At 35.7% G+C, this 16,320-nt stretch overlaps 2 protein-coding genes across 2 annotated transcripts in view; one reads left to right on the forward strand and one right to left on the reverse strand.

Moving 5' to 3' along the window:
* Nucleotides 1-474: 474 nt before the first annotated feature.
* LOC118751031 (ALX homeobox protein 1-like) lies at nucleotides 475-9,361 on the reverse strand. Its single transcript, XM_036485794.1, has 3 exons — nucleotides 9,127-9,361; nucleotides 5,289-5,479; nucleotides 475-714 (listed from the first exon to the last, which is right to left on the reverse strand). Exons 1-3 carry the CDS (start codon nucleotides 9,359-9,361, stop codon nucleotides 517-519), a joined length of 624 nt encoding a protein of 207 aa, XP_036341687.1. The 3' UTR covers nucleotides 475-516.
* A 584-nt stretch (nucleotides 9,362-9,945) lies between these two features.
* Nucleotides 9,946-16,320, forward strand: part of LOC118751025 (nuclear pore complex protein Nup214-like) — a 17,674-nt gene continuing 11,299 nt past the window's right edge. Inside the window, exon 1 of the mRNA XM_036485784.1 lies at nucleotides 9,946-9,988. Coding sequence (XP_036341677.1) covers nucleotides 9,946-9,988 — 43 coding nt within the window. The remainder of the gene's footprint in view (nucleotides 9,989-16,320) is intronic.

A 16,320-nucleotide genomic window follows, 5' to 3' on the forward strand; every position in this document is an offset into this window, starting at 1 on the left:
TTATTGAAAGGGGTTGCCAGATGTTAGAAAATCAAATTCCAATAATCGAACTCGCAGATATTTGCGTTTATTTTGGTGAAATCGGCAGTACATGTACCGATTATATTAAGAGAAAACGTAAATCATTGCCGTCTTGAAATAAACGTCCCGAGAGACGAGAAAAATAAAAATCCCATATAATTATTATGAAAAGGCGTGAATAATTTCCATCTGAAAATAATCATCCCACAATATTTCTCGTAAATAATTATTATACAAAGACGAAAAAAATTTCTTTTACAACAAGGCGACGTTTTTGATCTTAAATATTAAGATAATAATTATTTTGTGTCTCTGGTGTAATTCATATACATACATACATGGGCTTTACAGGCTCTTGGCTTTTTATGGTGGAAAGTCTCAATTCGTTTACTGAATACTATATAGTTACATATGTACATATTGCACATATAAAATTATATGTATTTACGCACTCGTCAGTTTACAAAAGTTAATTAATTTAGTTAGTTTTTATTTTCATTTAATCAATTGTAAAGATTTCGAAGTTGATTCCGTTGAAAGAAGTGTCGACATCATAAACGGCGAAAGACATTTAGAACTCGTTTCAAAAGGATTTTGCAATTGCTTTTGTGAAATCTCGGATGCTTTGGGGCAAACAATATTGACTTGACGTTCTTGTTTGCGAAATTTGGCGCGTCTGTTTTGGAACCAAACCTGAAATTGAAAAATATGATTGAAGTATTCTTTGATTTTATGTGAATTTGATTGTTTTAACGATAATTATTATAAAGAAATACTTGTGTCAATATAAAAAATAACAACTTCCATGTTGGTAATTTTCTTAATATCTTATTAATGTCGCACATTGTTGCCAAACTGGAATTTTGTGTACAAAATAGTCCAGAAACTTGATCGGTTAAAAAGATCTGCTTAATTTAGAGGCGACTTGACTTGTCGGTCCCGATTTTTGCATTTTTATCTGTTTATATTAAATTTTTTAGAATTTTGAAGAAAATCGATTCCCCTACTCCTGTAAATAAATGTTAAATGATAAAAACTAGTTGAAAACAATGTAAAAAAAATTGAAAAGTAAAAGTTTAGGTTTATGAAAAAATGTTCATCAAAATTGCATTTTTTTCATAATTTCAAAAAATATTTTAGGTATGCAGTTTATACACTTTATGACACTAAAATTTAGTGCCATAAAGTGCAAGTTTCAAGTACCTGCTGAAGTTTCGAGCAAACTGTATGTACCCTTATGTTCAGCTGATTAGGCTAAGTGACATTTTGACCAGTTTTGGCTATTTTCTTTTATTTATTTAATATTTATATTTTTAATAATTTTTTACCTAATGCCTTTTAATTATTTAGTTTTGTATGGATGCCTAAACAATGATGGTGCTAGGCATTTTTTTTCATTTTCGAGCATAATTTATATGGAAGAAAATGCACAACATCGTCAGCCACAAACATTTTTTAAAATCAACGCAATTTCTGGCGTCTTGAAAATTGCACTTAAACCTGCTGAAATTTACTAGGCTTTAACTAAAATTCTGAATAAAAGTTTAAAATATTTGGGTGCAATTGTTGAAGTTTATTGAACTTTTATAAATTATTTTATTGAATTTAGAGAAAAGTTTGAAATGTTATGCTGGTTTTCTAATGTCGTTCTGGTTATATAGCGTGCTACAATTTTATAAAAAAAATTATAAACATTAAATAAACAAAAGAATAAAATTATAGTTTAAAAAACTAGAACCTCCCTATTATAATTGCCATTCGTACTGTCATCAAGTATGTAACGTGAGAATAGAAATCGCTGCATCTTTTAGGCGCATCAATATTACATAGTTACATCCCGAGCTAATAAAAGGAAGGTAAAAATAGCCGAAACCGGTCAAAATGTCACTCAACTTAATCTGCTGACCACAAGTGTATATGGAAGAATATGCCTAGCAGCGTTAGAAAAAAATAATTAAAAATCAACGCGAATTCTTAGTAAAAAAATGCATACCTAATTTTTTTTAGTACAGAATTTCGTTTTTGTTTTGGGGGAACTCCGTAATGGTTTCCACTAGTTTTTAATATCTAACAATTATTTACAGGAACAGAAGAATCGAATTTGTATATAAACAAATATGAATTTTGATTAGCTCTCATAAAAAAAAAATATTTATAAAATTAGTTGAAACTGAAGGCTTTGGTCTATTTTGTACAGCAAATTCTAGTTTGGTGTCATTTGATTCGCCGGGATTGTAATAGCCGCCAGCTTGAAAACTTGGTCAACTTTGTTTCATCTCAGGCGATAGTCATTTTTTGGACTCAACCAAGCTATGCCCAAATGCTAGTATGTACCATACGCATTAATATTATTCCAAAATGATTTCGCTCGGCCTCAGCACAATTCTTTTTCTCGGTGGCTTAAAATTTCCACTTTGTGTTCGAAAATCTAATTTTAATGTATATTATTTTTTGTGTGAAACTATTTCAAATACATACATAGGATTACATGATCCTTGTCTGAGATGACCTATAATAAAATTTAGCAGAAAATGTTTTCAAAGAAACTTTAAACCCTATAACTCCTCCCAGGATGGGGGTTTTGACCCAGTTTTGGAATTGGCAGTTATAGGGTTAAAATGTTCCATAAAAATTCTATACTTGGGGTCACTGAAAAGGAAAATGCTCTACGAATTAAAAGGGAAGAGTAAATACATAATGTGATAATCATGGAAAATATTATAATATTTTCCCAAAACGAGGTAGTGAACCTTCCGCAGAATCTGTCTTTCTAAAAATCCAAGAGCATTTGCGTACTCAGACCAAAGTAGCACTTATGGCACAGACCCACGCTCTTTGATGCTCTATCTAACTCCGAGGAGGCAGAACAGTCGTAGCCAATCCGAATTTATACAAGTTTGTATTGCTAGAATTCGCCGCAGTCCGTCTGAATGTCAAAATTATGTGTTTGATGTATTTTTGGGTTACTTCTTGACGTTACTGTCAGAGTCGTTTTGACAGTACTACATACATATACTCATTTAGTAGCAGAGCATCTAAGATTTCTTTAAAAGATTTTTCTTGTTTATAAAATATTTCTCGTTCTCGAATGCTCTTGATGATAGGCGATACTTCCTTTAGTTACGATTCAGCTTTAGGGCCATTTATTTCCTCAGCCGACTATTGATGTTGATATCGTCGGCATGTGCATCAAATTCTTCTCAAGCATCAAATTAAAGAAATCGGGTTGGCTTATATTTATCTAATTGCATACATACAGTATGGGTTATATCAATAGTACCGTCATTTCATACCGTTCGGGTGAAACCGCACTTTATACTCCTGGCGCAGGTATCAAATATCGTCGTTTTAAATTTCTCTAAACTACCTTTGCATGATATGAAGGAGTGTCTACCCCGATTTCAAACGTTTTCGATAATATGCTGCGTCTGATTTAATTGGACAAAGTTTGGTAGAATCGATAAAGTGGTTAGCGAGATATACCTTTGTAGTCATAAAGCGGGCGCTGCCACGCCCAATTTTTAAAAGTCCATAGCAGTCTTATTTATTGTAATTTTAATGTAAATGTAAATTAGCGTCCTCAGTTATTTAAATATCGGAGTTTTCGTGTGTCTGAAATTTACCGTTATACAGCAAGTGGGTGTAATTTTAGTCCGATTTAAATAATTTTCAAGTAATTGCTTTTCTGTACCAAGGGTGCACCGGGTTTGGTAGAAATTGATAAATCGGTTACCGCGATACACATTTGTGGTCATAAGTGGGCGGCGCTACGCCTATTATCCAAAAATTCATAATAATCTAAATTTCTGGTGAGTGGTTATTGCAATCATCGATTTATAGTGAATTAGCTTCAGTAGTCACTGATTTATCGCAGTTTTCGTGTTTCTATAAATTACCATTATATGGGAGGTGGGGGTGATTATAGGCCGATTTTAAAGATTTTCAACAGCTTTCTTAGCTAGGTCCTAGACAAGGCTCGTACCGAGTTTGTTAAGGAAGCGGATATTGAGATTCAGTATTTCATCATAAGTGGGAGAGATCACGCCCATCTTCCAAAAATTTCATAATAATATTATTTTGTATCAATATTACACTTCGCATACTAATTCTCAACAACGTAGATCCAATATTTACTGTAATATCGTAGTACTTGAATTTTTCGAAAATACCGTTATATTGGAAGTGGGCATAGTTACAGTCCGATTTTCAGTACCAACCTACCCTGGATAAAGGTTAACCTACTTACCAAATTTGGTTGGGATATCTCAATTTTCGCTCGAATTATCGCATACAAGGACGGACGGACAGAAGTTTGAAACTTGGATGAAAATTTTAAGATTTTTTTTTTCAGTTTTCTGCAAAGTTTTAAACTTTGAGTTTAGTCATAGAAAGAACTGTATTTTAATTAAAAATTCTTAAAAATTAATAAATAAACATCAGTGGCAAACAATAACACTGTGAAATGGGGGTGCTAATGATATGACCTATACTGTAAGTATGCACAAGCAATTACACAGATATGTGTACAGTTAAGAGAGCTTTATTCTCTGCATCTAAAGAATCAAAGAATCTGGTGTAAAAAAAAACCAAAAGTTCGGGTATCCAAAATATTTTCACATAGCTTGTAGATGAACTATTTTTGGGCATAATTACACGCTCATATATACGTTTAGCATGACCAAGCACTTAACTTAATTGAAAACAAAACATTGACTTACACCACCTCTTCTCATTTTTTCACCCTTAAACAATAATTTTATTTACAGTAAACATTTTCTCAATTGTCGGATTAGTTCATCTGCAATACTCCCCTATTTAATTGGCTGTGACTTGCTTTCAGATCTCGGCACGTGACTCCCAATATACATACATATGTACATACACACGTACATATATATATATATATATATATGCACGAACGTGCGTACATACATATATCAGCACTCGTACTTAACGTGCATTTTATAGACGCGACAGCTCGTAAATGAAAATGAGAGATGATTTGTGAGCTTGGAAAAGTGAAAAATGATTCCATCTCATAATTAAAAAACAAAGTAAAATATAACGAAATTCCGTTGGGATTTGAACTTAGACACTTGAAAATATGTATACAAAGCAACAAACACACATACAGATGTTCTCTTTGAACTGCCACTCATAGGCTTAGGCTAGATTAAGGAAACTGTTTGCGAAAAAAAAAACAATTTTCTAACAAATTAAGTATTTTTTTTTTTGTGAATAAAAGAAGAAATTGTTTTCCAACCTACCTGCACACGCGCTTCAGTAAGCTCTATTTTCATTGCGATCTCCTCGCGTGTATAAATATCAGGATAATGTGTCTCTTGGAAAATTTTTTCCAATTCCTTGAGTTGTTTGGACGTAAATGTCGTTCGAACCCGTCGTTGTTTTTGTTTATCTTTGTAGAATGGGATGGGATTATAGCTACTCGTTGACCATTCTGAAAGAATCAAAACATTTTAGTGTTCTTTTGATACAAAATATGAATAAATAAATAAATGTCGTTAGTTCAGCAGTTTCTGTCGGTTTCTTGTAAATTGTACATCCTGCGTCAAAATTATAAGACCACCCCATACTGAGAACTTATGACAATTAATTTTTTGTATTTTAGTTTTAGTTTCTTTTATAAAAATACAATTTATTCTTTAATAAAAGCCGTGTGAATCCAAGTTTTACACTTTGGCCAAGATTTAAAAAATTTACATTTAAATTTTTTGGTTTAATTGCAGTTTTTTTATAAAAATATAGTTCATTCTTTAACAAAACCCCTATCACGGCTTAGATAGCGCGTTTTTAAACCACTTGTTGAGATAGGTGTTCATCAACCAAATTCTTAGATAGGGCGTTTTTCAATCAAATTCTGAGATGGGGAGTTTATCAACCAAATTCTGAAGTAAGGCGTTCTTGAGCAATTTTATGAGACTTGCTTCTAATTTTGACGCGGCGGCGGAAGACGTGGATATGGTGGGTAGTACTACCCACCTGAAATTGTTAAAGGTGGTTAGTTACCCACCTGAAAATTTTCTAGAAGAAAAATAAGTCCAATTGAAAATCCTGTTTTAATCACACCTGAAGAGTATTTTCGGAAGATATATTATGAAATTTTTGACAAAGTTAGTTTGACAAGTAGGTTTGATACCGTGGTATAATAATTACAGGTATTGTCTTCCCAGAGAGTTTTCTTTCACATCGAAATTCATGATCCCTTATTTTCATTTTGATGCAGTTCAATGTTGATTCTTTTACTTTTATTTGGCTTTGCTTTTTGTTTTCGCTCAATTTAATTTTTATAATTTTTCAAAACAACAATTGTACGCTCTTGTAAAGTATTGTGCCTGAGCGGTTCAGTACTGCGGCTCTTATTATCTTCTCCAAAATCAGATTAAAGAAATCACACGAAAGGGAGTCCCCTAGTCTGAAACCTCGTTTGGTATCAAACGGCTCGGAGAGGTCCTTCTCTACTCTGACGGAGCTGGTGGTATTGCTCAACGTCATTTTACACAGCCGTATTAGTTTCGCGGGGATACCAAATTCAGACATCGTGGCATAAAGGCAACGTGCTGTCGAAAGCGGCTTTGAAATCGACAAATCCTAGTCTCGCGGGTCTTTTCCAATATTTGGCGAATTGTGAATACCTGCTCTATCGTGGATTTGCCAGGCCTAAAGCCACACTGATAAGGTCCAATCAGGTTCGCACAATACACTCGATAAGACCTTATAACCTATGCTTAGAAGGCTGATTCCGCGGTATTTGGCGCGTATGGCGGGGTCTCCTTTCTTGTGGATTGGGCAGAGCACACTTAAATTCCAGTCGTCGGGCATGCGTTCATTTGACCATATTCTACATATGAGCTGATGCATGCACCTCATCAGCTCCTCGCCGTCAGCTCCAGCAGCTTTGTTGTTTTTTCAGCTGCGTAATCGCTATTCGTACCTCGTCATAGTCAGGCGGTGGGACATCTACTCCATCATCATCGACTGGGGACTCGGGTTCGTCTTCGTCAATACTTTCAGCGCTGCTACCATTCAGTAGGCTGTACAAGTTTTCCCTCCACATTTTAAGTACATTCTGGAATCGGTCACTAGGTCGCCATTGTTGTTCTTACAGGAGTTCGCCCCGGTCTTGAAACCTTCCGTAATTCGCCTGACCCTCTGGTAGAATTTTCGGGCGTTCTTCCTGTCGGCCAGCATCTCAAGCTCTTCGCACTCACGTATTTCGGCCTCTCTCTTCTTATTGCGGCAAATACGTCTCGCTTCCTTCTGTAGTTCCCTATAACGGTCCCAAATGGCTCGCGATGAGCCCGATCACAGCGTAGACCTATAGGCGGCGTCTTTTTTCTTTGCGGATTCTTGACATTCCTCATCGTACCAGTTGTTCTTTCGGGCTCGCTGAAATCCAATTACTTCTTCGGCTTCGGTACTTAATGATCGAGAAATGTAGTTCCACTGCTCGCGTATGTCGGATTGTTGAAGAGTGCTCTCAAAGAGCAGGTATGTGAGTCGAGTGGCGAATAAATTGGTCGTCTGTTGTGATTGCAGCTTTTCGACGTTAAACTTTCCTTGCATTGTTGGGCGCACTTTTTTTTGCTGCACAGAGGTGGGTGCGTGTCTTGGCTACAACAAGATAGTGGCCCGAGTTGATGTTTGGCCCTCGGAGTGTACGTTTGTACGTCTAAAACGCTTGAAGCATTTCTTCCGTCTATCACAATATCATCGATTTGGTTTCTCGTTTTTCGATCTGAAGACAGCCATGTAGCTTGGTGGATGTTCTTATGCTGGAACCTAGTACTACATATTACCATGTTTCGGGCCCCGGCGAAGTCGATCAGTCTCAGTCCGTTATCGGACGTTTCGTCATGGAGGTTGAATTTTCTGACAGTGGCGCCAAAGATACCTTCCTTGCCCACCTTGGCATTAAAATCGCCAAGCACGATTTTGACATCGTGTCGGGGGCAGCGCTCATATGTACGTTCCAAGCGCTCATAGGAGAGATCCTTTGACGCCTCATCCTTCTCTTCCGTACGGGCATGGGCGCAGATGAGCGAGATGTTGAAGAATCTAGCTTTGGTGCGGATTGTGGCTAGACATTCGTCCACCGGGGTGAACGCCAGTACTCGGCAACGGAGTCTCTCTCCTACCATGAATCCAACACCGAATTTGCGCTCCTTTACGTGGCAACTGTAGTAAACGTCGCAAGGCTTCACAGTTACTTTTCCTTGCCCCGTCCATCGCATTGCTTGGATGGCACTGATGTCAGCCTTTGTCTTCCCGAGGACATCAACCAACCGGGCAGAGGCACCTTCCCCATTAAGGGTCCGGATATTTCAGGTACATACTCTCAAATCATAGTCCTTTATACGTTTGCGGTGGTCGTCATCAAAAAAAGGGGGTCTCATCCGAGGTTTGTTGGAATTTTTCTGCGCACGGAACCATTTTCCAAGGTGTTATTCCATCTCAAACCAACTGTTGGCATTTTCATAATAATTTTAGAATTTTTGAAATTTTAAAATTAATTTTCTGCGACAATAAGAAACAAAAATGTCAACATCGTTCATTAAAAAATTAACATCCCTATTGCGAGTGTCGACTAACAGTAGATAAACGACTGTTAGTCGCAATAGTGGTGTAAGTAAAGTGTTCTGTTCACTTAAGTTTAATGTTCATTAAATGTCATTAATGAATCATTAACTGGGTCTGCGAGGGAGGAATTCATGCTGTACAACACCTTAAGTAATCATTAAATGACCCTTAGCGCGGCTGATATCCATTTACAACATATCGTCGGTGATACTGCAAAACGGTCTATGTCTATTAGTACCCTTGACACTTAGATGGTCTCTTACTTGCACCGGAATGCATCTGCAAATGGTTACACTCTAATGAACGAATGGCAAAACTGTCTACCTTTGGCTGATGAAGATTTACTATTGCCAGAAGCGATCAGATACATATAAAAAATCAATTAAGCACCCATGGTAATAAGTGACATAGAACGTTTTGCTGTATCACCGACGATATGTAAACCTAACTTTCCGACGCTTGAATTGCTATTAACGTTTTGGATTTTCTTCAACTTTTTTCACTCACCTAAGCCACGCTCGTAATCATCAGAATTATATCCAAAATATAATAACGAACCACTTATTTCTGATTTTGAGCTCACGACGGTGTCATTTTTAAGCGATTCTGCGCGATATTTTTCACTTTTCGGATGGCACAAAGTTGTTGGACAGTCCGCAATTTTATTATTTTCAATAGAAATTCTATCAAAAGATCGCAAATAATTTTCTGTGTTTAAAAAGAAATTCGTCTGAGGGTTCATTTTATTTTCCAAACCACTATTATATTTCACAAACATGAGGATTTTTGGCACAACTTCCAAAAAAAAAAAAAATGCCTTTCATTGATTATTTGTTTGTCATATTTAATATGTATTGGTATTTATGATTATTGATTGTTATCATCATTTTTGAATGCCTTAATTAAAAACAACACTAGCGTAAGATCATTTAAAAAAATATGATAAAGTGCTTTTATCTAAATCTATACAAAATATTAGCAAACTTGTATTCGTGGAAGTAGTAAAACAATTACTGTGATGTATAATAAGAGCGATGCTGTGATAACATTACACACACAAGGACATTCAAATAAAACACATTTGTGGGTGTTAACCAATTTAGCAGTGAAAATAAGGGTGAAAATTGAAAGTTTTGCTTGCACTCTACAATAGGTCGAAAGTGAAGATAAATTTTAAAAGCAAATAAGTGCTTCAAATACATAATACGAGTACATATATTCTCACCTACTGTGAAGGGTACAATATATTAAAAGTTACAACAAATTTATTGAATTTCTGCAAAAATATGTATCCAACTGGTTCTAGTTTTTGAGAGATTTCCTAAAATGGAGCATGTCAGCGGAAAGTACACAATCATCATCAATTCGGGTTATTTTGTAATGAAAGCCGTCATCGATTCGCCAACAGTTAGCGAGTGGCGAAACGAACGAACTCAATAAGGTACAACCAAACTCGCTATCGTCTATCCGTGCTAGCTAACTTTGTTGTTGCTTTCACATGCAAAATTGTTCGTTAAGCGACCGGAACTCAAACATAGCAAGCAGCGAAGTGGCGAATCGATGACGGCTGAAATTTCCAGAAAAATCATCGAACGATAAATAGGTGTTTTCGAACTGGCTGCCAAGATAGGTCGATCTGCCACGCAGGTATCGATTTGTTTTAACTTGTTTCCCGAAGTAACAATCATATGTACATACATATGTATGTATGTCAAGGGTTTGCAGTTCTAAGAAAGCTACGTACATATAAGCCTTATTTTTGCGATTTTTCGGTTTTATTCTGCCTCACTACTCTTCCGCGAGTGTTTTAAAAGGCGTCAGAAATACGCTCCCAAAAAGTATAGTTCTTTCTACACTCACATCCTCTCTAGGAAGTGGAGTTGGAGGGAGGCACCGCTGAACTTTTACACGGATGGATCGTAGTTTGACTACATGAATGGTTTTAACGAATTTAAATACTCGTAGCTACTCTGATAGCTAAGCTGCAATCAAGACCCTGGGTTCGTTCACATGAATGTCTCATCTCCCTCTCGGTGTCATCTGATTATTTCCTCTCAGACCTTTAAGTATCAGGGCATGTGCTACTGCCAAGTCTTTCTGATCGAGGCCAAAATTCTCAATTCTGGTGGATTTATGGACAGGACAATGTTCGACTGGGATTGGAAAATTTCGTTCCCAGCACGCAGCGTTTTTGGGGCAACCAAGTCAGCATAACCTAACCTAACCTAGAGCCAAAGTGTTATTATATAAGCAAACCCCGAACCGGCCGCAAACCAGCCGCACTCAATTTTTTTTTTTTTTGTTTACTTTAAAGGGATACAGGGTACGAACGAATTCTCATATGCGGACTATATTTCAATTGTACCTATATTTTATGGGAGGTGCTACATGGTTTTGTATTTTTGTACGCATGTACGTACATACATATGTATGTATGTACATAATCATGCAAAGATTCATTCATTGCCACTGTATCGTAATATCTACATTTATTGCTATCACAAATTAAATCCTACCTTTTTTCACTACCACAAACCGTATACACACACGCACACGCATATAATCAAAGCAAAGGAAGGAAAAATCCAGTGTGAAATATGCTTCATTAAACTTTGTTTACATACAAATGTTTGTGTATATATTATCGGGGGAAGTCTGTGTTTGCTGTTAATTAACGAAAAAAGGATAATCAGTCTTGTTATGCAATGTTAAAAAAAAAAACAGGAAAAATAAAGCGTTAAGTCAAAACTTAAACCCGCGCGTAGATTTGACCTCAAGTTTCAGTGAAAGTTCTTCATTAATGTTGCAAGCATAATTTTACGCCTGTGCATTAGATAGGGTCGGGCACCATAAGAAAGAAAAAAGGTTGTGTAGTACACAGCCCCCGCCCCTTCTCGTTTTGAAGCTTACTTCGAGAGGATTTTTCGGTCATAGCAATTTGCGTCCATGCCACGCCCTAAAGAGCGCAAAATTAGACTTTTAGTCATACATTTTTTTTTTTTATTCAAGACTCAATTTAAAATTTGTATTCTACTTATTATGAACAACTTCGAAACATACTAAAATTTTTAATTTTATGGCAACTTGATTTCAGTTGGATGGAAATTGAAATATGTATATATGTATACTCTTTTAAAATATAAGTCACGTATAAAAGAAAGCAAAAATTTCCCCCTCCACTTTCCCATTAACAATTCACAATAGAGCAGTTTTTTCACTTACCAACACTAGCCTTCAAGTCGGGTATTTTTTAACCGACCTGGCTGAGCTTTGTTTGTATTTCGTCATTTAAGCGAGTGTTCTTTTGTAGCTCGGTTGCAAAAGAATGCACCTACTGTTAATGTAGCAAAGCTATTTATGGCAAAGTCTAGACATCAACCTAGTCTAGATATCAACCTCGTCGTAGGTATCATATCACAGACATACAATTAGAAAAACTCTAGAGATAGATGTCGCCTCGCCAGAAAAAGTTAAAAATATCCACTACATACGCTACAGCGGAAATGGACGACACGCCATTTCTTTTAATGAAATTAATTGCTGCTATATGTATGTATGTACTAAATGTGAGCAAACAACATTTTGCTTGCATAGTCTTTTGATCTCTTCACTGCAAATTGAATTATTTTAGTATCTATTGCTAAATTTTATACAGACAAGACTAAAAAGTATAAAATAAATTTAAAAAAAAAAAACTTTTTAATGTACCACACTTTTATAAATGGACTAAAATTATAAAATAATATTTCTCAGTCCCATAGAACTTGTTTTGATAATTTTTGATTTTGAAATTTTAGCAAAAGTCATTATAAACAATTTATGAGATTGAAAATGAAAAGCGTGGACGCATGTAATACACTTGAATTGATATGAAAAGTAACATATGCATGTATGTGGGCATATGAATAACGACCGCTTAAAATCGATCTCAAATTTGTACTTTCGCTGTAGAATGTGATGTAGTTTGACTATTGTCAATGAAATCGAATGCTTTGTACTGCATGCGCTCCACGTTTTTCGTTTTCAATGTTATTAATTGTTTATAATGACTTTTGCTAAAATTTCAAAATCAAAAGTTATCAAAACAAATTCTGTGGGACTGAGAAATATTATTTTCTACTTTTTTAGTCCACTTATAAAAGCGTTGTATATTAAAAAGTTTTTTTTTAATTTTATTTATTCATCAATAGTTTTCATGTTTTTATCAGTAACAAAATCCAACCAGAAATCTAAATTTTCGGTCCATGTATTTATCTATTGTTATAAATTCATTAGAATTGGAGTTGGATTCTTCAAGGGTTTCTGATAACTCAAATAACGAACCTAAACCACTGCGCAAACCAAACTAAATGTGTGCATAACAATCACATTTTATGTGGGAAGTCCCCTTTTCCATTTAGTAGTCCGCCTATGAGGAGTTCGCGTCCGCTCAACGGAGGTTTTTGTTTGATTTGTTATGAAAAGAAATCTTAATGTCCGTTGATAAGAGGTTCGCGTCCGCTGTCCGCGTCCGGCCAAGAGAGTGTCCGCTTAAGAGAGAGTAATTTATTCCGAAATTTATACTTAAAACTTGGTATAGGAAAAAATGTCCGCCCAAGGGAGATGTCCGTTTAATAGAGGTGTCCGTTAGGAGAGGTTTCACTGTAATTGGTTTTACTGGCCACACTTTACTGTTAACCTATAACAGGATATTTAAACGATATAAAGTATTAAAAAATATATTTTCATCAGGGCAAACATTTTTGTGACGGATAAAGACTTTTTAAAACGCTCAAGCCAGCTGGTTTTAACCATTGGTTAAACAAATGTCAGCTGGTTGAGAAATATGGACGCAGTTTACGCGATCTTAGATTTAAACTGGCATTGAAAAACTGGCCCTAAGAATATTTTCACACCAATTGGGGTAATTTCTAATTTTTTTTTTCGCGATTCAGCCTAATATGTATATGGACGTGCATAAGCATATAATTATATGCAAGTGAAATGCATAATAATAATAATAATAAATTTGCGCTTACACAATATGTTCATGTTTGGCCGAGCTTCTCCTCTGATTTGTGGCGTGCGCCTTGATATTGTCTACAGTTTAACGCCGACTCCGAACGGCGATGGTAGAATACACCCGGAGGTTTGCCATTTCCTGCCGAGGAGTGAACGCTATTAGAAAAAAAATTTCTGTTTTATTTTTTGGTGTTGGTCGAAATTTGGGCTCAAACCCAGACCCAGCATAACGGTAGTGCGCACTGCTAACCACTACACCACAGCGGCCGCCAGTGAAACAAATACATACATAATAATACATGCATCCTATCGAAATGTCACCCTGAAGGAAAGAATGGTCCAATTGCTCGAAAAATATAGATAAGTATAGTAGTTTTGTAACTATACCAAAAATAGTCCAAAAATTTAAATCAATGTAATGTAAAACAGGTGAATTGTACTAAAAGTGGTCCGAATGTAATCCCTGTAGGACCTCGGAATAGACTTAGTGCACACCACAAACTAGACTGCAAGTGATTGTAACTAGTCCAAAGTTTGGTCCAAGAACATGTAAAATTCTATTTAATATATATATATATATATATAATTGTATATATATAATTGTCCGCTTCTGCATTACATATGCAAAAACAAAAATAAAACTTGCGCCAGCTGCGATTCGAACCGGAGTTCTCAGATTTTTTAAGCGGATACTCTCTCTACATGCCAACGCCGTACATGAAAATTCGTTGACTAAGTGCCTACATATCAGCAAATGCGTAATTATACCCATTGTCCGCTACTGCATGACATAACCAATTTTAGAACAAAACTCCTACCTCTAAGTCTATTCCGAGGTCCTACAGGGCAGCTTTATAGGGATGGACACATACGTACATACATACATACATACGTAGTTATTGTGTGCGAAATATGCATAATTTGGTGGTGTAACTTCATCAAAAATTGTTAACAGTTTTATGTGGGTGGCGATTCGCATACCGTGAATCAATCTACACTGAAAAAAATACAAATATATAGTCTACAGTAATGCAAAATCGTACCCTAAGCCAGTACGTATTTTTTCCTTCGTTTACTCTACACCAAAGGCTCTTATTAAAGGCGACCGAGACTGTTTGTTGCCTGATCTAAGTAATAAATACCGGAAAACAGAAGTGTAGAGACAGGTGTGTATTTTTAGTTGGTCTTCTGTAGGATGGCACCTCACGAAACCGATTGCGAGGCAAAATACCAGAAAAATCGTATCAAAAGATACAAATTTGTTATTATTTTAAATTCTATGCATATGCATATTTATTGTTTTAAAACAAAAACAAAACATTTGAATTTCAATAACATTTGTAATCTTTTAAGTATTGTATTATATTTGTTTCTCTTACATTGGCGTTTTCCAAATACCGAACTTATAGAACTAAACACTTTTTGCCACTTGCCCCAGCACTTTCGTCATAAATAGGTGAAAACTTCCTTTATTTGAGGCGAACTTAACCTTTTACCTCTGTTGAGCCGCTTTTTATCTGCGACAATGAATCCATCGTGGAGTAGTTCGACACGCAGTCATTGTGACCTCTTTGTGCCACTTCGTATCCCTCTCGGACATTGTATATTTCTGTATGTTATGCGAAAATTTGAATGTTGCAGATGGTTTTGCTCAGACGCTTCTTGCCATGACCTGTTTACCACATTTTTGAAGTAATAGTAAGGGTCTTCACAACTGCTAGTTGGTACTTGTAAACTACTAGTTGGTACTCGGTAGTTTTATCAACAGTGAACGTCCTTTTCAGCTTTCTGTTGTTAGTCTGGTAATTATGTTTATCAAGAGCTGACTTGTAGTTTTTTTTCCCATAAAAAAAGCAAATTGTAACAGAAAACTGAGGAATTTTATTCACTCATAAATATCGAACAGCTGATTGCAGTTTACCAATTACAGGAAAAACGATTAAGATTCCACCACGATAATTCGGTATCCTGTAAGCCGATAATAAAATAATTTTACACAAACAAAATACATGGGGAGAATTACAGAACACCGAGTTACCGAGTACCAAGCTCTGTGTGAAGACCCTAAGTGCTTTACAAATAGTTTCTGCCCATAATGAATATTAAAAGCCTAGTAAAAATAGGATAAAGCGAAGTGGGGTATAAAATTTTGAAATTGAAAAAAAAAAATCGTAGCAAATTTCTACGATCGTAGCAAGGTGTCAACGCTGGATATGAGTATCTTATTTTAGCTCTGTTCGAGTAAAAATATCTCCAGTAACTTGCAGTAACAGAATTTCCAAGAATCGCTCTCAACGAGAGAACTATCCAAAAAAGTACGAAAACGCTAGCCTTGCAAGTAGTTACTAGTTTTACCGCTCTCGTGTCCGATTTAATTCAGTGGGGCGCTAAAGTTTTTTTATGGCTTATTATTGCTATATGTTATGTTGTGTTATATGTTATATTTTGACTACAAATTTTGTCAACATATTTATACACATTGAACAGATAGTATCAGTAGAGCAGCTGATTTGATTTTTTTTTCAAATTATTTGGTTTCGAAAATCTCAAATATTTTCAATTTCTTCTTACAAACACAAAAACGGTACCAGACTATCGCGCTTTGATTTAGGAATGATTACATATTGAGAAGTTAGCTTTCTACCAATATAGAAGTATTACATATCGACTGCTGAGTGGAAGATCAACCTATCTCGGCAG

The sequence above is a fragment of the Rhagoletis pomonella genome, unplaced genomic scaffold, assembly GCF_013731165.1.
Source record: "Rhagoletis pomonella isolate Grant_MI unplaced genomic scaffold, Rhpom_1.0 Rhpom_scaffold_00498, whole genome shotgun sequence".
NCBI lineage: Eukaryota > Metazoa > Arthropoda > Insecta > Diptera > Tephritidae > Rhagoletis > Rhagoletis pomonella.